This window comes from Muntiacus reevesi, chromosome 22 (assembly GCF_963930625.1).
Source record: "Muntiacus reevesi chromosome 22, mMunRee1.1, whole genome shotgun sequence".
In the NCBI taxonomy this organism is placed as follows: Eukaryota; Metazoa; Chordata; class Mammalia; order Artiodactyla; family Cervidae; genus Muntiacus; species Muntiacus reevesi.
In genome coordinates this window covers 47,349,285-47,371,873 of record NC_089270.1, presented here as the reverse complement: position 1 = coordinate 47,371,873, position 22,589 = coordinate 47,349,285, and the positions used below count along the sequence as shown (strand labels likewise).

Below are 22,589 nucleotides of genomic sequence, written 5' to 3'. Positions count from 1 at the left end.
AAATCTACACCTTACATATATACGATTCTTATGGGTCAATTATATTAATACTTCAACAAAGCTGCAAGAAATCAATCAACAAAGCAATGACAGGAAACTTTAATGTGAAATAGTAAACATGACTAAAGGCCCAGAAATTCACTGTCAAAAAAACATGCCAGCTCACCTGAAATGGATATTTATTTTGACAGGGAATGACACCATCATCGTTCTTCACTATTTCCACACACTTGATTTTTGACACATCAATAAATCCCTTTCTGTACTTTTTCTGTTAAAAAAAAAAGAGAGAGAGAACCGTTTCAATCATAAATTAAAGGGAAAATGTTATTAATAGCAATATTTGTTTTAAAAATCACTGATTGAAAACATTATAATTTCCTTAATAATTATCTAAATCATGTCTCCCTGTATTGCCAAAATTATTCAAAATACTAACACTATGAGGATTATAATCAAAATAATTAAGCCCTTTAATTTTCAAAGCTGAAATTGCTCTGTCCTTGCCCTCTCCAGAAAGGTCTAGAACTGAGAAAGAGACTCCCTTTGATTGCTACCTTCCTCACAGACACACACCTTAATTTCTAGATGACGGCCAACTCTCATAACCCAAAAAAGAAAGCACCAGAGACAAACCAAGCAAAAGTCCACGCACTCGATCACAGATGCAAACTCCAGTCAGTGACATCTTCCACTCTGGCACACAGAACTCAGGAGGATGTGATGAGGACGTATGCTCAAGTAAAGCCTCCATTCAGAGTCTGTTTGAATTTTCTTTTCTTTTTTTTTCCTTCCTTATTGCCCTCCCTTCCTGCTCACTGCAAATCTCCCTACAGCAAGTAGCTAAAGACATACCAGGACTTCTCCCTCCAAAATATTAACATCCTCGAGCATAATGATCTCACATGTGAGAATTTATCCCAGGGAAAATATCAAGAAGAATATAAAGTAGTATGTGCAAAGACAACTTGGCATAGTGTGTTCCTTAAAAATGACTTCAAGCATAATGTAGAAATAAAAAAATATTTACTGAATAATATTAACTGATACATCCCATACGAAAAGCTGCATAAAGACTAAGATTACTTTAGAAGAGAATGTACAGAGTCATATGACAAAGAAAAGAAGAAGAGAAATGAAGATGAAGAACACTGTAGTATCTGGCGTGACCCAGGCATGCCCTGGGTCTGGCCATTCAAAACTGCTTCATCTAATACTTTGAAACTCCCTTCTGGCCACAACATCTGGAGTCCTACCCTGCTCCTTATAAGCAGCTCTGTGTTTTACTACCATCACCCTTAGACCCGACCACCCCCACAGACTACCAGCTCCCATTTGTTATCTGGCCATTATTTTACCAGCACATCCATCCTCCTTGTCTCCCTCCCTCCCTCCACCCCCATCTCTTTCTCCCTCTCCCCAACCCACCCCCACACAGGAATCCCCATCCCCCACTGACATTTCTGTCAGTCCCCAGTTCTACCCATACCTTCTTCTGTTCCTGCATGCCTGGCAGCAGCAGGTCACAAAACAATCCTGCTGCTGCCGCTGCTGCTAAGTCACTTCAGTCGTGTCCGACTCTGTGCGACCCCATAGACGGCAGCCCACCAGGCTCCCCCGTCCCTGGGATTCTCCAGGCAAGAACACTGGAGTGGGCTGCCATTTCCTCCTCCAATGCATGAAAGTGAAAAGTGAAAGTGAAGTCACTCAGTCATGTCCAACTCCCAGCGACCCCATGGACTGCAGCCTACCAGGCTCTTCCGCTCGTGGGATTCTCCAGGCAAGAGTACTGGAATGGGGTGCCAATGCCTTCTCCACTCATAAACGCTACAGAGCTACAAACCCCACCCATTCCCCTCGTCCCAGTGGACCATCCCTGTCCCTACCTCATGGAGAAGAGAGAAGCCATCCCACAAGCACACCCCTGACTTCTTACTTTTGCAGGCCTAAAACACCCTAAGATTCACCCTTCTTTTCTTCTCTTTCATCCTGTCTCTATGAGAAGGTGAAAAGGACACAACAGCTAAGGACACAGTAGTTGGCACTTAACAGACCTCATTTCTTTCTATGCTCACCAAATTCTCACTTTACAGATGAGGAAACTGCACCTCAGACAGGTTAAACATATCACCCAAGGACTGCAAATTGCTCCTAAAGCTCCCTCAACCTTGGATGCCCCAGCTGCAAACAGGTGACAAAATTAATGGAGCCAAGTCCCGGATGGGGCAACATGGATTCTGAGCATGGCCTGAGCTTCCACCCCAACAGGCAGAGGAAAGCTCTTTACAGCCGTACTCTTCTACTGCCTTTGCTTCTCCTGCCTACAGACCAGCAGTCCCCCACCTTTTTGGCACCAGGGACCAATTTCGAGGAAGACAGCTTTTCCAGGGATCATGTGGTGGGGGATTGGTTTCAGGATTTTTCAAGCGCATTACATTTACTGTGCACTTTATTTCTGACCTAATGTTGCTGCCAGCAATTAGACAGCAATTAGCAATCTGACAGCAGGTACTGGTCCCAAGCCTAGGGGTTGGGGACCTCTGCTATAGACACCGTCAGGTCTCTGCCATCTACACCAAGGACCTTCTTCTGGCCTTCCCTTCCTGAAAGAGAGATATTACACCTTCAGCCTTCATTTCCTTCCCACCCACTCCTCCTTAACCACATGCAATCTGCCTGCCTCCCTTCTCGCCACAGCTGCTAAAATTGTTCTCAAAAACACCACTCATGACCAAACCCAATGGCCTTCGCTCAGCCATCTTCCGCTCAAGCCTTTACGAGGCATTCAGGGGGTGCTGCTACTCTGTCCTGCAGAGGCTCTGACTGTAGGTCCCTCTCGTTTTCCTTCTGTCTCTCCCACTCAGCCTCTCACAGAGCAACACCTGCTCTGTGCCAGCCGCTGTGGTAAGGGACACCACAAGTCCAGAGAGAGAAAGCGCACTTCCTGAACATACAATCCAAGTACTGTGCCATTTCTGTGAATTAACAGTTAATAGACACATCTTACAGAAGAAGGAAACAGAAATTAAGTACCTTGCCCAAGTTTACCTGTGGGAGAGACATACATGGTAACACAGCAATAGTAGTGGATATAAAAAAGTGGATATAGTGGATATATAAAAGTGGATATAGTAAGTAGTGGATATAAAAAAGATGCTAAGAGAACACTGTGAAACCAAGGCTTATATGATTAATTTCAGAAAAGAAATTCTGATAATATGGTAGGAAAGGAGTGAAAATCACAGCCCATGGGATGAAAAACATTCCAGAATGACCTCAGTTGCCTCAACTATAAAATGGGAATAATAATAGTACCCACTTCACAGAGATTATTAGTTATGAGAGTTAAATGAGCTGGCATTTGCAAAATGCTGTAAAGAGTGAACTGTAATATGATATCTGTGTTAGTTATATAAAATAAATAAGTAGGAAAAAAAGCATGGCTGAAGCCCAGGGCACATGAGGCAGGTGAGCAGGGACCAGCTTGTAAAGAATCTGGGGCACACCCAACATAGGAGCACCGCAATATGTACGGCAAATGCTAACGAGTATGAAAGAGGAAATTAATAGTAACACAATAATAGTGGGAGACTTTAATACCCCACTCACACCTATGGATAGATCAACTAAACAGAAAATTAACAAGGAAACACAAACCTTAAAGGACACAATGGACCAGCTAGACCTAATTGATATCTATAGGACATTTCACCCCAAAACAATCAACTACACCTTTTTCTCAAGTGCACACGGAGCATTCTCCAGAATAGATCACATTCTGGGCCATAAATCTGGTCTTGGAAAATTCAAAAAAATTGAAATCATTCCAGTCATCTTTTCTGATCACAGTGCAGTAAGATTAGATCTCAACTACAGGAAAAAAAATTGTTAAAAATTCAAACATATGGAGGCTAAATAACACGCTTCTGAATAACCAACAAATCATAGAAGAAATCAAAAAAGAAATCAAAATATGCATAGAAATGAATGAAAATGAAAACACAACAACACAAAACCTATGGGACACTGTAAAAGCAGTGCTAAGGGGAAGGTTCATAGCATTACAGGCTTACATCAAGAAACAAGAAAAAAGTCAAATAAATAACCTAACTCTACACCTAAAGCAACTAGAGAAGGAAGAAATGAAGAACCCCAGGGTTAGTAGAAGGAAAGAAATCTTAAAAATTAGGGCAGAAATAAATGCAAAAGAAACTAAAGAGACCATAGCAAAAATCAACAAAGCTAAAAGCTGGTTTTTTGAAAAAATAAACAAAATTGACAAACCATTAGCAAGACTCATTAAGAAACAAAGAGAGAAGAACCAAATGAACAAAATTAGAAATGAAAATGGAGAGATCACAACAGACAACACTGAAATACAAAGGATCATAAGAGACTACTACCAGCAGCTCTATGCCAATAAAATGGACAACTTGGAAGAAATGGACAAATTCTTAGAAAAGTATAACTTTCCAAAACTGAACCAGGAAGAAATAGAAGATCTTAACAGACCCATCACAAACAAGGAAATCGAAACCGTAATCAGAAATCTGCCAGCAAACTAAAAGCCCAGGACCTGATAGCTTCACAGCTGAATTCTACCAAAAATTTAAAGAAGAGCTAACACCTATCTTACTCAAACTCTTCCAGAAAATTGCAGAAGAAGGTAAACTTCCAAACTCATTCTATGAGGCCACCATCACCCTGATTCCAAAACCAGACAAAGATGCCACAAAAAAAGAAAACTACAGGCCAATATCACTGATGAACATAGATGCAAAAATCCTTAACAAAATTCTAGCAAACAGAATCCAACAATATATTAAAAAAATCATACACCATGACCAAGTGGGCTTTATCCCAGGAATGCAAGGATTCTTTAATATCCGCAAATCAATCAATGTAATACACCACATTAACAAACTGAAAGATAAAAACCATATGATTATCTCAATAGATGCAGAGAAAGCCTTTGACAAAATTCAACACTCATTTATGATTAACTCTCCAGAAAGCAGGAATAGAAGGAACATACCTCAACATAATAAAAGCCATATATGACAAACCCACAGCAAACATCACCCTCAATGGTGAAAAATTGAAAGCATTTCCCCTGAAATCAGGAACAAGACAAGGGTGCCCACTCTCACCACTACTATTCAACATAGTGTTGGAAGTTTTGGCCACAGCAATCAGAGCAGAAAAAGAAGTAAAAGGAATCCAGATAGGAAAGGAAGAAGTGAAACTCTCGCTGTTTGCAGATGACATGGTCCTCTACATAGAAAACCCTAAAGACTCCACCAGAAAATTACTAGAGCTAATCAATGAATATAGTAAAGTTGCAGGATATAAAATTAACACACAGAAATCCCTTGCATTCCTATATACTAACAACGAAAAAACAGAAAGAGAAATTAAGGAAATAATACCATTTACCATTGCAACAAAAAGAATAAAATACTTAGGAGTATATCTACCTAAAGAAACAAAAGACCTATACATAGAAAACTATAAAACACTGATAAAAGAAATCAAAGAGGACACAAACAGATGGAGAAACATACCGTGTTCAGGGATTGGAAGAATCAATATTGTCAAAATGGCTATTCTACCCAAAGCAATCTATAGATTCAATGCAATCCCTATCAAGCTACCAACGGTATTTTTCACAGAACTAGAACAAATAATTTCACAATTTGTATGGAAATACAAAAAACCTCGAATAGCCAAAGTAATCTTGAGAAAGAAGAATGGAACTGGAGGAATCAACCTGCCTGACTTCAGAATCTACTACAAAGCCACAGTCATCAAGACAGTGTGGTACTGGCACAAAGACAGAAATATAGACCAATGGAACAGAATAGAAAGCCCAGAGATAAATCCACGAACCTATGGACACCTTATCTTTGACAAAGGAGGCAAGAATATACAATGGAAAAAAGACAACCTCTTTAACAAGTGGTGCTGGGAAAACTGGCCAACCACTTGTAAAACAATGAAACTAGAACACTTTCTAATACCATACACAAAAATAAACTCAAAATGGATTAAAGATCTAAATGTAAGACCAGAAACTATAAAACTCCTAGAGGAGAACATAGGCAAAACACTCTCCAACATGAATCACAGCAGGATCCTCTATGACCCACCTCCCAGAATATTGGAATAAAAGCAAAAATAAACAAATGGAACCTAATGAAACTTAAAAGCTTTTGCACAACAAAGGAAACTATAAGCAAGGTGAAAAGACAGCCCTCAGAATGGGAGAAAATAATAGCAAATGAAGCAACAGACAAAGGATTAATCTCAAAAATATACAAGCAACTCCTACAGCTAAATTCCTGAAACATAAATGACCCAATCAAAAAATGGGCCAAAGAACTAAATAGACATTTCTCCAAAGAAGACATACAGATGGCTAACAAACACATGAAAAGATGCTGAACATCACTCATTATCAGAGAAATACAAATCAAAACCACAATGAGGTACCATTACACGCCAGTCAGGATGGCTGCTATCCAAAAGTCTACAAGCAATAAATGCTGGAGAGGGTGTGGAGAAAAGGGAACCCTCTTACACTGTTGGTGGGAATGCAAACTAGTACAGCCACTATGGAAAACAGTGTGGAGATTTCTTAAAAAACTGGAAATAGAACTGCCATATGACCCAGCAATCCCACTTCTGGGCACACACACTGACGAAACCAGATCTGAAAGAAACACGTGCACCCCAATGTTCATCGCAGCACTGTGTATAATAGCCAGGACATGGAAGCAATCTAGATGCCCATCAGCAGACGAATGGATAAGGAAGCTGTGGTACATATACACCATGGAATATTACTCAGCCATTAAAAAGAATTCATTTGAATCAGTTCTAATGAGATGGATGAAACTGGAGCCCATTATACAGAGTGAACTAAGCCGGAAAGATAAAGAACATTACAGCATACTAACACATATATATGGAATTTAGAAAGATGGTAACGATAACCCTATATGCAAAACAGAAAAAGAGATACAGATGTACAGAACAGACTCTTGGACTGTGTGGAGAAGGCGAGGGTGGGATGTTTCGAGAGAACAGCATGTATATTATCTATGGTGAAACAGACCACCGACCCAGGTGGGATGCATGAGACAGGTGCTCAGGCCAGGTGCACTGGGAGGACCCAGGGGAATCGGGTGGGGGGGGAGGTGGGAGGGGGGATCGGGATGGGGAATACATGTAACTCCATGGCTGATTCATGTCAATGTATGACAAAACCCACTGCAATGTTGCAAAGTAATTAGCCTCCAACTAATAAAAATAATTGAAGAAAAAAAAAAAGAATCTGGTGCACAGGCCAAGGGGTCTAGTTAGACAAGGCTACCACCCCGTTCCTGGGCTTGTGCCAGTTAGTGGGCAGAAGAAACTGCGATCCTATTAATAAGTCACACATGTTCACTGTAGAAACCTTAGAAAATATTAATAGCACAAAGAAAATCAAATGACCTTTAATCCCCCAACCCTGGAGAAATCCCTGTTGATACATCACGGAGCTTTTTCAGACTGCTCTGGGGCCATTTGTCACCTGCCAGCTTTCTTGGCTCTTGAGCAGCAGACCACCATCAGTTTCTGAGACGCCCATGTCCACTCACCACCTGCCCCTGCAACTAAAAGCGGCTGACAGATGCCAGTTAATCTATATAGGAAAATTGGGGGTGGGCTGGTTTATGCCCCCCTAAATACACATTCCATGATATATAATCTACTGTACTATACTAACATTTGGACTTATTAACGCAAATACTTTGCTATGAAATTTACAGATAAAGGTTCACACTTAGAGGTCATTCATTACTTTACCTATCCTGCCAGCAAACACTGATCAGACACCAAGCGCAGCGCTGTGTGCTGCAGCCTCAGCGTTACGGAAGGAGGCTGAGAGTCCCCTCAAGAGGAGCTCACGATAATATGGTAGGTGGAAGGGGAAGTGGGGAATGATTCACAATCAAATAAAGATGAAGTCAAGTGTCATGGTATGCTATGGAATGAGCCAGGAAAAGCCAGGGAAGTTTCAGGGAGGAACTGATATTTTGATTTGGTTTTTAAAAGATAAGCATGAGTTTTCTTTTAAAGAAAGTGGAAAAGAGAACTCAGGCGGAAAAAACAACAAAGCACTGATTTAGGGAACAGAAATTCACTGTGGCTGAAGTTCAAAGTGGTTCAGGGGACGTGTAGGAAAGGACACCAAAATGATTATTTGAGACCAAATTAGGAATAGGTAACTAATGGTTATTTTGTCCATTGTTTAAATAGGGAAATTAGAGAGACAGATGAAATATGACTTGTGTAAAACAACACATCAACAGAACAGTAGAACTGGGAATTAGATGAAGGAGAACCTGCCCCTGGGAAAGTCTTACAAGATACACTATTTTCCTTTAGTTTCTAGAATTAAAATATATTTTCTAAAATATCAATAACAACTCTAAATTAAACTAAATTTTTACGATTATATACAAATATCCAGAGCTGGCCCCAAGTTTATCTGCAAAACACCCTCAGTTCCTCCTTTCCACACCCCTCTCCTAAGACTTACTATGCGCAATAAGAGTTTCCCTCTGATACTGTTAATGGTTCCTCCCTTTCCCCCTATATCACAACTTTTAATCCTAATGTGGCTATTCTTAGCTGCCTGCCACAGAAGAAAGCTACTAGATGAATCACCTGTGCACTGCAGGGACCTCAGGTCGGAGGCATGAACTTTGGAGGCAGGCAGATCCTGAGTCCAGCCACATTCCGCCTTCTCTGGGTTCCTCCGTAGGTACAGGATAATTTCACTAAGGATAAAGGATAATTTCACTGCTCATTTCACTAAGCTCTAAGCAGGAAAAAAGATAAGGTACAAAGGTGCTCAGTACAGTGGCTGGTACAGGGAAATCACTCTCTAAATGGCAGTATCTACTATTAATTCATCTTCACAACAACCCTGGGAAGTTGTTAGGAAACTGAGTAGCTGAGAGGCAGTGAGTGGCTGAGCCAGAACTGAAACCACATCTCTCAAAATCACAAAAGCTTTTACCTGACTCCTGGTTTCTCAAGCCTGAGTATTTGTCAACACTTATTTTAAGAAAATAAATTACTTATGTCAAAACGTAACAATTACTCTGAGCCAGGCACTATGTGCATCTTTAATGGTAACTCAATGAATCCTCACAGCATTATGAGAGCTGTCACCCCACTTTACGGATGAAGAAATCAAGGCTGACAGCGTATAATTAACTGGTCAGAAGTCATACAACAAACCAGGACCTTAACTCTAATTCCAATCCTGAATTCTCTAGTGCCACGTACTCTTTAGTAACTTGATATCACTTAACTGAGTACAAACAAACTCAGTGGAAATTTCTCATGTTTATAACTCTTAATAAGTATGAGATCAAAGCAAGTTCACCAATTAAATGCAAACAAAACTGGACAGTAAATAAGATTCAAACTAACAGCTTACTTGAATGTGAGAGCTGGGCTATTTGCTGGAATTGAATCTCTCTCCCCAAACCATGGACTTAAAACTCCATGGACAGAGAAGCCTGGTGGGCTATAATCCATGAGGTTGCAGAGTCAGACACAACTGAATGACTGAACACACACACAGCACACCTCAGAAGCACACCTCAAACCAGTCAGTTGCACACACACTGCCATGTTTTCGCTAGGACTCCATCTGGTTCAGCTAAATTGTTTAGTGTTCAGTCAGTTTCCGTTTTCTCCCAAGGATACAATTAAAACAGACCATAAATACAAATCCAAAGATGGCTGTTGACATGGCATGTTTAATAACAAAGGACCTTCCAGAGAATACAGACAAAATATATGTTATATATAATAATATACAAGTGAAGTTCTTAAATTTCGCAGCCCTCAGCAGATGGGCAGCATCAAAGCTTACTAGTGACATTCACTATATTCTATCATGACCATTTCTTCACTCAGTCACAATAATTAAAGATTGATTTTGGTTTCCTTCTACCACCAAGCACAGAGATACCAAAGAACCATGATAGAGATTTTAAAAGCACAGACTTTCTTGCCCAGATGGAATTTATAACTAGCCATTTGCTAAGGTTAAGGAAAGGAATAATCAAGTTGACAATGAAAGTTCAGAGGGGTCAATACTAAAAGGCCATAGAGTTTTCAATCAACTCTTGAAAAGGAAAGAAATACAATGATGTATCTACCAAAAATCTCAAATGAGTAAAAAGGCCTATTTCATACATGACGGTTGTTTTCCCTTTCCACTCAGAACAGAGCTAAAAGAATGGGCCTCAAGAGCACCAGAACACATTAGTCATAAGAAACAAGGAAAACCTCAGGATGGTTATGACTGTGTGCATGTGGATACTGGGAATAATTTTGATGTAGGCCTTTCCAGTATCAGGAGAAGTAGAATAAATAAAATATAAAGTCATTTCCAACTTGGCAATTCTATGATGAAACGTCCCTGCTTCACTAAGTACTAAATTCCAGTGAAAAACTAGAAGAAAACTAAACCAAAAACTTGGCATCTTAATATTATTTTCCTCCCTTTTAACCAGCTCATAATAATAACTGACATAAGGGCCTTACAATTTACAAAGTGACTTTAATTAAACAAATAAAAAGAGTACTTTTACATTAAGAAGCCAGTAGTTACATACATAAGTGTGGCTCATTATGAAGATTATGGTTTCTAATATAACATCCAGAACAAAAACAGGATAAGTTACAAGGAATCTGAAGACAAAAAAATCTCATTTCCAAAATCACATAATAATCTTCAAATAATACTGCGCTGATAGAGATGATTATAAGGTTTCCGGAGACTGTTTTTCACTGTATTCAAAGTTGAAGTTTTTATTCCCCCCCAAGTAACCATTTCCTCCTAACGATATTTCTGTACTTCTGGCACCCTTTTTCTAACACCCTTTTGCAACCCAAGGGCACTTTTTAAAACTATTACCAGTTATGTTTTATCATAGTTGAAAACAAAACGTACTAACACAAGTATTTGCAAGTAAGTCTAAAAGTAATTTACTTAAATTCTTAAAGTTAGTAAAAACTGAAGGAGTTATATAGAAATCAACATATATAGATCTCTTACTTTATAAATTACATGTGACAGACATCCAAATTCAATGAATTCCAGAATTAATCAACTCAATCCAGAGACTGTGAACCCCAGGGAGCAGAGATGATGCTAGTGATCTCGACTGCCATATTTTCCCCTTCTTCCTGGGTGCCCAGCTAGACTGTATTTTCCCATCTCCGTGCATTTGGGTAAGACTGTGTGCCCAATCTCTGGCCAAAGGAGTGTAAGTGAAAGTAATATCAACCAGTGTTTATTATATTATGCATAAATTTTTCAGTTTTTAGAACTACTGACTGCCACATGCAAACACTAAGATCACAAAGAGAAGTCCATAGAGTCACCTTCTATACTAAATTACGGCTATTCTGCCACCCTCAGACTAGCAAAGCTCTCTCACATCTACTAAAACGTTCTCCCCAGCAGCTTTATTTGTATTGGTTGAAAACTGGATGGGGAGCACATGTAAATCCACGGCTGATTCATGTCAATGTATGACAAAACCACTACAATACTGTAAAGTGATTAGCCTCCAACTAATAAAAATAAATGGAAAAAATAAAAATAATAAAAAATAAATAAAAGTCAAAAAAAAAAAAAAGAAAAGAAAACTGGAAACAACCTGAACGACCATCAACAGGTCACTGGACAAACAATGAAATAGATTACAGCAATAAAAAGAAATGCAACACTGATACAATAAAATGGATGCATTTCAAAATAATAGGTGAAAGAAGCTAGCTTTTTAAAGAGTAAATGCTATATGAGTTTATTTCAAAATTCTCATATACGCAAACTATAGTGCCAAAAATCAAATGAGTGATTACCTAGGGATAGTGAGGTAGAAAGAAGGGGTATGAATTACAAAAAAAGCATGAGGAAAATTTGAGCAGTAATGGATATGTTCAATATTTTACTGTAGTAATGGCTTCACAGATAAATACATATGTCAAGACTCCTCAAATAATACACGTAGATCGAAAGTTGTTCAGTCATGTTCAACTCTTTGCGATCCCATGAACTATACAGTCTGTGGAATTCTCCAGACCAGAATACTGGAGTGGGTAGCCACTGTCATGAAGTTTACTATCTATCAATTATAACCTCAACAAAGCTGAAAAAAAATATGGCCCCTGCCTTCAGGGACCTTGAAATCTGGGACCATTTAGAAACTAAGAAATTCTTTGCTAATAATTTACTGTTCTAAATCATAGACTTCAAATAGCTCACACTCCAGCACTTCAGACTTTACCTTCCAGTGCAGAGGGTGTGGGATGGACCCCCAGTTGGGGAGCTAACATCCCACATGCCTTGAGGTCAAAAAAACCAAAACAATGGAAGCTATATTAATAAATTCAATAAAGACTTTAAACATGGTTCACAGAAAAAGAAAATCTTAAAAAAAAGAAAAAAAAAACACCCAATCAAAAAATAAGTGAAAGATCTAAATATACATTCCTCCAAGGAAGACATACGGGTAGCCAAAAAAGTACATGAAAAAGATGCCCAATGCAAATCAAAGCTACCATGAGATATCACCTCACACAGTCCGAAGGGTCATAAAAAATCTACAAATAATAAATGCTAGAAAGGGTGTAGAGAAAAGGGGACTCTCCGACACTGTTGGTGGGCATGTATGACAGCCACTATGGAGACAGTGTGGAGGTTCTTTTAAAAACTAAACATAGAGTTACCACAGGATCTGGTAATCCCTCTCTTGGCATCTACCCAAAGGAAATCATTATTTGAAAAGATGCATGCATCCCAACGTTAATTGCAGCACAATTTACAGTGGCTCAGACAGGAAAGAATTCACCTGCAATGCAGGAGATCCAGGTTCAATCCCTGAGTCAGGAAGATCCCCTGGAAAACAGAATGGCTACCCACTCCAATATTCTTGCCTGGACAATTCATGGACAGAGGAGCTTGGCAAGCTACAGTCCATGGGGTCACAAAGAATCAGACACGACTGAGCAACTAACACTTTCACTTTTTTTTTCACTTTCACAGGACATGAAAGCAGTCTAAATGCTCATGACAGAGGAATGCATAAAGATGTGGTACATGTATGCAACAGAATATTGCATGCTCAGTCACTCAGTTGTGTCCAACTCTTCAAGATCCCATGGACTGCACCCTGCAGGCTCCTATGTCATAAGATTTTGCAGGCAAGAATACTAGAGTGAGTTGTCATTTCCTCCTTCAGAGGCTCTTCCTGACCCAGGGATCAAACCCACATCCACTGCATTGCCTGCACTGGCAGGCAGATTCTTTACTGCTTGGGCTTCCACGGTGGGTCAGATGGTAAAGAACCTGCCTGTAATCTGGGAGACCCAGGTTCGATCCCTAGGTATGGAAGATCCCCTGAAGAAGGGAATGACAACCTACTCCAGTATTCTTGCCTGGAAAATCCCATGAACGGAGGAGTCTGGAGAGGCTACAGTCAATGGGGTTGCAAAGAGTCGAACACGACTGAGCAACTAACACTTAAGCCACTTATTCTTAGTCTTCTTTACCACTTGAGCCACCTGTGAACCCCTACAATGAATATTACTCTGCTATAAAAAATAACAAAATAACGCCATTTGCAGAAACTTAAATGAACTCAGAGATTGTCATACTGAGTGAAGTGAAGTCAGACAGAGAAAGACAAATATGGTATGATATTGCTTACACATAGAATTGAAAAAAATGGTACAAATGAACGTATTTACAGAACAGAAAAAGAGTTACAGATCTAGAAAACAATCTTACGGTTACCAGGAGGTAAAGGCGAGAGGGATAAATTGGAGATTGGGATTGACATGTATGCCCTACTATAAACAATGGATAACTAATCAGGACCTACTGTATAGCAAAGGGAACTCTACTCAATATTCTATAATGACCTACATAAAAAAGTTTTAGATAAATAAATCAAAGACAGAAAACTTAATAACAACCAAAGGAAAAAATTGGTATAAAAATGAAGTAGGCAATCAATCAGCTCTCAACTAAATGAAGGCTCTGCCTTAGTATTTGTTCTGATTTAGAAACAACTCATCCACCCACCTGATTCATCTAGTGCTAAATTTTTTCTGGTTAAGAAATAAAATTAATGTAATACCTTCCCCTAATGCTGGTGCCCAGCCCTACCCTCCTCTTTCTCCCCTTCTCATCACCCACTCCTTCAAGGCAGGTAGGATAAAGGTCACCAACTGGGAGAGACACACCCTCCTCGTCCGCAGCACCTGACGTGTGGCAGGTACCTGATGACTTGTGGATGAATGAATGAATGAATGCTTCCCGGGTGGCATAGTGGTAAAGAACCCACCTGCCACTGCAGGAGATGCAGGAGACGTGGGTTCGATCCCTGGGTCAGGAAGATCCCCTGGAACAGGAAATGCCAACCTACTCCAGTATTCTTGCCTGGAGAATGCCATGGAAGGAGGAAGGAGCCTGGCAGGTGACAGTCCACAGGGTCACAGAGTCGGACATGAATGAATGAAAACATGAATGAACAGAAGAGGATTCAGCGAAGCAGGGAGGAGGCCTTCCTTGGATCTGATTTCACAATATCCTGTCACAGCCATCAGTTTTTTAAAATTAGAGGATAGCTGCTTTACACTGTTGTGTTAATTTCTGCTGTACAATAATGTGAATAAGCTAAACGTATGCAGATATCACCTCCCTCTCACACCCACGCCACCCCACCCACCTAGGTCATCACAGAGCAGGACCCCTGCGCCATACAGCAGCCCCCACTAGCTGTCTGTCTGACTGTGCTAGCAGTTTCCAGCTCCTGGGTTGGGAGGATCCCCTGGAGAAGGGAAAGGCTACCCACTCCAGTATTCTGGCCTGGAGAACTCCATGAACTACAGTCCATGGGGCCACAAAGAGTGAGACTCGACTGAGTAACTTTCACTTTCACTCCAGCTCGCTTTCTTTCTGCCACTGCTGTCTCAGACACACACCACCCCAGATGGGCAGAGGCACGCCACAGATTTCCAGGACCTAAGAGGCCCCTCTTCTGCCCTCCTGTTCAGTCGAAGCACATTGCTGAATGTGCGGCTACAAATGAACACAGTAACTGTCACATTACAATTCTCAGAAACACAGCTCTGTCAAGGGACCCCTCCTCAACCACAGAGAAGGTAATCACTGGATAAGCCACTGCAAATCTTTTTTGTGTGCAGGTTGAAGTAGTAAAAGGGAAGGAAGGGGATAAAAGAAGGGAAGTCCTTTAACCTAGGTTTCCGTTTTCAAGTTTCCATGGTTCACAGTGACAAGCAGAGCGTTGCTTCTGTGCCGGGGCTCCATCCTGCATGGACGCGACTGCACACGTCTGCTCACACATGTTCTGAGACTCTTCAGTGAACACTTCATGTGCTCAGGGTTTTTTTAATGACATTTTATATCTTTTTGAAAGTACAAATAACTAGAATCACAAAAACATGATTTCTAATCAAGAGGAACTAAGGAGAGAGAAGCTTTGTGAGTTTCTGGTGGGTGAAAATTACAGACAGCAAACAGGGCAAAGCTGAAAATGCAATTTCCGGGATAAGTGGTGGCTAGCAGGGCAGTGAGTAATGCCAACACACACAGCAAACTCTGTGGCTTTTGCATGTGGGCATGAACCTACTTCTGCAGCACAATTAGGGGTACGAATTCCACCCCCACTCCCAGTATCTCCATCGTGGCCAAATGGATTGATGAAGTGATTGTTCAGAGAAACAATAGCCCCAGGGGTGGGAAACCCCTGTGGTGACTGCCCCCAGCCTCATCCTGGAGGCTGACCCATGACATTCAGGCAGGACTGGGTTTCTGAGCAAGGTGAATGTTAGGAGGCTCACAATCTCTTGGGAACTTTATCTCCACACTGCCCATGCCAGACCTCCAGGTCCTCCACTAAAAAAAAAAAAAAAAAAAAAAAGCCTTCTCTCTGCTTATCTGATGTGAGTGGACCACAAAGATGCTTGCAGAGAAGTATGATTTGGAGATAAGATTTCTCTAAAATAAACCGAGCTGTGCTAGGATCCTGCAAGACCAGTGCATGAACTTGGTCTTTAAATAAGTTTCTACTAGACCATATATGACATTTCTCTAGTTTGATCCAGTGTTAACAAGATCATCCTGCAGTCTGTTCACTAAAATACCTTTAAAATATTCAACTACATGTAACGTAGCTTCCCTAGATAGCTTGCTGCCCGCAAGAAAGCAACATCCTTCCTTTTTTCCAGTAAAGATACTCAGTCATGCTGGGGAAAGTTCCTTCCTTTTGCTTCTAGGGTGCCTAAGAGATAGGGCTGAAGGGAAGGAGAGTGAGGAGATGGACATAGGGAGAAGGAATCACATGGGACAATACCAACAAGAAAGAGAAAATGTGTATCTTATATCGAGATCTCTCATAAGAAAAGATGAACTGTCTATCAATTCTCCCCACAGTAAGATATTCAAAGAGAAATACACAAAATTGCCTAGTTCCACGATTTCTGGAGGCCTAATGGGTGCTAACCACTGCTTTTACTATGGTTTCTATAGGAATATTCACTTTGTGTTACAATTAATTTACAGAAAACGTTGATAGCACAGATACAATTAATTTACAGAAAACGTTGACAGCACAATCTCTTAATTGTGAACATTTTACAGATAAAACTATTTTAAAAACAATTTCTTCCACTAACTGGGCCTACTTTATGCCATCAAGGAAGTTCTGTTGATATATTTTGAGATATGTGATAGTATTAAGTTTCTAATTAAGATGCAGACTTTGTTAAAAAAAAAAAAAAGAAATATGATACAAATGAACTTACATACAAAACAGAAACAGACTCACAGACAGAAAGCAAACTTATGATCACCAAAGGGGAAAGGCAGGAGGAGAGAGAAACTAGAAGTTTGGAACTAACATATACACACTCCTATATGTAAAATAATCAACAAGGACCTACTGCAGAGCACAGGGAACCATGGTCAATATTTGCAATAAGGGAAAAGAATCTGAAAAAGAGAAGACAGACATATATGTGTCTAGCTTTGCTGTGTGCCTGAAGCCAACACAACACTGCAAACCGAATGTACTTCAATGAAAACAGAGCAGCAGAGAGATGGGTACTCGTGTCTTTTGGGGATGGACACTGAAGCACCTGTACAACAAACGATGTGATTTCCATAAGATACTGACAGTGGGAAGGATGGGCCACGAGATAACCGAGCTGGCGTGGGGAGTGTGACGTGGGGTTCTTTAGCCGAGTGCTGGATACATACAAGTCAGTGCACCATTCTGTCCACACTTGATTATGTTTGAAAAGTCTAAAAAAATACTTCTTCCCATCACATTTTTAAAAATCCTGATCAGAGCGGTTGTTGAATATGCTTACAAAAATTCCTTGTGAAAATACAGAAAGTGTGCATTATAAACTGGTTAAAAAAAAAAAAAAGTAGAGATGAACAAATTGCTTAAGTGCTGCTAAAACAGATTTAGCTATCCTTGTTGGTACTGTGAACACTGGATTCAAAAGAGGAACCAACACAACTCCTGATGTTCACACAGTGCTCTGAGAGGTCTCATTTACTTGACTCTTTGCATCCATCAATCTCTAAATGCTTCAAGTCTAATTATAAAACTACTGATCTTACTGGAAAAAAATGAGTTATTTAGCATCTGCGTTGTATAATTAGGTACATGGGGACACTGACATTAAACCAACTGACCAACAGCAAGTGAAGACAGAGCTCTAGACTGCGCTACTCTACTCTTTGATTATCACAGCTGGGGGCCATCCCTAAACTATTCATCCTCTTTTACTCTGCTATTGCTAATACAATTAACGCTCAAATAATCTAATAGAAATTAATCCATGTTGCAGAATATATGGCCATTCCAAGAGATGCTCTCCAATGCCAAATACATGACCCCCATAGCCCAAGAGCCAGGCTATACTCGCTGCGGGCCCACCAGCACCTGTGAGGGGGCATTATCTGTTTGATTTTCTCTTCCTTACCCCCTTAGCTCCCTTCTGAGCGCACAGGGACCATATCACACCACCTAGACAGCAAGCAGCCTTGCAAGGCTTTCAAGGAACTTGTACGAGTTTCTTTAGCAAATGACTTCTGTGAGTATATCTGAAACCTCCATTATTACCAAGCACAGGCTTTTAAGTGGATTCAGAAAGAGAGGTGGCTTTTCTCATCAATTCACAAAGGTAATAGGTCAAACCATAAGAAACTGCCCTTTTATAAGTGAAAAATGATCAAATACTGGTAATTTCAGGTGGTTCCACTTAATACATTTTGTACCTTTAGAACGTTTTGGTCCTACTCACATACCCCACACTCTGAAACAAAAGCAACCTGTACTTTTTCTGAAAGTACTTTTTCTAACTTCTATATATCATAATATGTAGCTAGCTGTGAGGCTCTCATGGGATACTCAATGTCCATAATAGAAGGGCAGGGGATGGGCGCCTGCCTCGTGCGGTCGCCACCAGCACCCAGCACAGTGGGAACTCAATGGATATGTGGTATGGGTAACCCAGGAAAACACTGGAATTGGAATTAGATTTAACTTAATCAAATTAAAACATCAGACAGTTAACTTAGAATCAGCACAATTATTTTAAATCACACACACTATTTCAATTGCCAAATTGAGACTTATTTCACTGCTGCTTGTTTCACGGATGTCATAGTTGTGAACAATGTAACTCGCACACTTTTCATTTCGAGTTATGAAAGGAAGCATGAATAGGTGAATAGTTTATGTCCCCAAATCAAAAAGTCTTACATTCCATACACAGGATATTAAATATCTGGAATTAACCCACATATCTTCAGACCTTTCAAGTATCTCCCCTACACCTCCTCACCCCTCCAGCTCTCACAGTCAACATTTATGTAGCATCTGCTCCTGTTCTCAGGAATTTCCAGGTGATTGGGAAGAGATGATTACTTAGGAGGCAGTGTGGAAGGTTCTTTCCTGAACAAAATGTAGTGGGACACAAAGGAAGAAGAGGTTGATTCTTCCAGGAGGAAAGTCAGAGAAGGTTGCATGGAGAAGGTGCCTCTTTGAGCTGCACCTTGAGTCCTAAAGAAGAGTTTTCCAAGCAAAGAAAAAGAGTATTACTGACAACTAGTATATCATAGGCTAAGGAGCAAAGCATATTTAGGGATGTCGGTGCACGTGCACGTTCAGATAACTGAGAAGGACAAGTAGAAGAGGCAGGAGAGGAGAGTGGGAGGGTGAGAAGGGATCACACTATGGAAGGCTCTGATTATAGGTGTTGCACTTAACCTTAACGGAAATGAGGAACCACGGCATTGAATGATTATATTTTGGCGTGCAAGGGCCCAGGCTGCTAAAAACAATAAACTGGGATCTCTCTGGTGTCCAGTGATTAAGACTCTGACATCCCAATGTAGGAGGCCCAGGCTCGATCCCTGGTCAAGGAAGCAGATCCCACAGGCCACAACTAAAAACTCTGCATGCCACAAAGAAGACTGAAGATTCTGTGTGCTATCACTAAGACCAGGTACCGCCAAATAAATAAATAATAATGATAATTTAAGATAAAAATAAAAGGAAAAGTCATTTTTACTTTGCGTTATATATCTTATACCTCATTAGACTAAGAACCAGCAGGACTCTAACAAGAGCTTACTGTTTAAGAAGCAAGACTCTGGAATCAGAATGCCTGGGTTTGAATCTCAGCTCTGTCACTTACTTGTTGTGTCTCCTTGAACAAGCTACTCAACCTTCCTGAGCTTCAGTGCCTTTATCTATTCCAAAGGATGCATAACAGCACCACACCTCCTAAGCCTGCTATAGGAAATGAAGAGTCAATTCATGTTAAGCTCTCAAAACAAAGCTGACAAATAGCCAATGGTTGATAAATTTAGCTATTAATATTATTTTAAAACAACATTAGTCCTTAGGGAACATAAAGGAAAAGTATCTAGTTCTATTAAAAGAAAGACCCTCACACCTACCTTCTAGATGCCAGGAAAGGTCTTCTGAGAACTGATATCAAATTTGTTTGTAGCTTAGAAAATAAAATGGCATGAATGAGATTCTTCCCTGGGTCAGGACAAATATCAGTTCCCTAACATTACAGAAGGATATAATAGAAATGACCAGTATCTACCAACACCCACTCTTTTCATCTGGAAAAAGAGATTAACCTCTAATTCATGGGTCTGATAATTCTGTTTTTTAAAAAGGACTATTGATGCTTCACGTGACTGTACTCTTTTCACCCTGTGAGGCTATTTTAGCTCTCTCTTACAGTATGAAACCAATGCTGAATCTGCAAACTACTATATGAGCACTTCCTTTTATGTTAGAAACAGCTGATCTCTGGCAGCTCACAGCCTTTACACGCCACAGCAGAGAGCATTTTTGGCACAAAACTGCTCTTTCTTCAAAGTATACTGTTGACAGTAGTTACTACAAGGGCACACCTTAACAAGTGTCCTAGGCTTTCTTGAGGAAGAGTTCTTCTTTCTGCTGAACATAAAGATGAATTGAAGCCTGATCCTCATGTATGAATCAGGCAGCTTCAGCTGGATTCCTGGCTCTGCAGCCCTGGACGAGGCACTCAACCTCCTTATCCTTCAGTTTCCTCATCTGTAAAATGGAAATGATAGGTGCATCTACCTTATAAAGTTCAGAGGATTAAAGTTAACGCTTGAAAAGCACAGAAGACCATGACATATGGTACATACTACGGAAGTATTTGGTAAGTTAGGTTCAACAAGGACCTACTGTATCGCATGTGGAACTCTGCTCGATGTTACGTGGCAGCTTCGATGAGAGGGGAGTTTGGGGGAGAAAGGATACATGCGTATGTATGGCCGAGTCCCTTTGCTGTCCACCTAAAGCAATCACAGCACTGTTAATCAGCAATACTCCAACATAAAATAAAAAGCTATTTAAAAAAAAAAAGCCTCCCAAAAAGCCCCAAAGCCCTCTGTTCCTAAGCCCAGAAGGCAATTTGATTTTCACTGTACAAAAAGGATGTGCATTCAAGATGACCAGGAAATGATTAAAAAGGATTATGTTTTCCATCATTTCTGTTTATTTAAGTAGCTATATCTTCCTTCTTAACAGTGAGGTGTATCTTCCTTCTTAACAGTGCTTTTTTAAGACTAAACAGAAGAGTTCAAAGTATTTTGGCTGCATGTAAATGTCCTTGCAGGCTATGTATTTTCTCCATTTACACATAAGGAAACTGAGACTTAGAGAGTTTTGTCAGCTGACCAATGTCACAGCTAGTGAATGACAGATTCAGGATTCAGAGCAAACTGTCTGGATTTCAAGCCCCATTGCACATCCCCTTAGGAAGCTACCTCCTTCTGGGATAAAGAGAATTAAACAGATTAGATATGTTATTTCAAAATTACTTCTCTAGTCCCAACTTCTTACTGTGCCTGATTCAGTATCTCTGACTACCTAGTAAGCCACTTCTCTTTACAGTTTTCACTTACATCTCTTTATCACGATCCAAAATAAATTCATAACATCCATCCCTGAACCTCAATCCCATTCAGTCATTCAACAACCGTTTATTACCTACCACAGGTCAAGTACTGGGCTGAGAAATGCCTTCATCTGCCTCGTAAAAGATTAGTTAAGAGAGAGACTGCAAAAACAATTGCACTAAAAATTTATTAAGCAGAGATAGGTGGTAAAAAAAAGTAAAAGCTCAAGTTGATTTTATAAGTGGAAAACTAATCTAACCTGGAAGATCAGTGAAGTTATACTGAGCAAGTGATATTTAAGCTGAAACCTAAAGAAGTTAGTCAGTCAAGGGAAGGTAGGGATGGATTCTAGACAGAGGACATAGCTAAAGCACATGCTCTAAGGTGGAAAGGCACCAGGTGCCTATTAGGAACACAAAGACTGGTAACCTGGAAGGTCAGAAGTGAGGAAGAGAAAGAAGTGCAGAAAATGCAGGCAGATGGGCAAGCTGCTGGACCAAAGGCCTGCTGAGGACTTTTGAGATTTAAATTGGAGATAATGATTAGTTTCTGAAAGATTTTAAGCGGAGGAGGAACAAGACTGTGTTTTTAAAAGATCACTGTGGCCAAGATGTATACAGACTGCAGAGGGCAAGAGCAGAAAAAGGAGCTATTAGGACTCGGCAGAGATCCCTACTTGACTAGCCATAATATCCACTTCTCAGCAATAACAGAACCCTAACTTTTAGTTGGGTATACTGATATTAAAAATAGAAGACTATTTCTCGGCTCCCTTTGCAGCTACGTATGACCATGTGGCCAACTTACAGTCAATAAGATACAGGTAGAAGTCTTACACAGAACATAAGGAAAGGCTATTAAAGGAAATCAACTCAGGTGAGAGAAGTACCTTCGTTTCTTTCTTGCTTCTTACAACCTGCAATTCAGAAAAGATGGCTTGAGCACCAGCAACCATCTTGGGCCAAAATAAAAGATATAAGCTAGGATGATAAAAGAGAAAGACAGGATTCAAAAT

The 22,589-nt window shown here is 40.2% G+C and overlaps 1 protein-coding gene across 4 annotated transcripts in view; it reads right to left on the bottom strand.

The window, feature by feature from the left end:
• TEC (tec protein tyrosine kinase) overlaps positions 1-22,589 on the bottom strand; it is a 150,238-nt gene that overhangs the window by 45,597 nt on the left and 82,052 nt on the right. For all 4 annotated transcript variants that reach the window (XM_065914512.1, XM_065914513.1, XM_065914511.1 and 1 more), the window contains one exon: positions 167-271. In XM_065914512.1, coding sequence (XP_065770584.1) covers positions 167-271 — 105 coding nt within the window. The remainder of the gene's footprint in view (positions 1-166; positions 272-22,589) is intronic.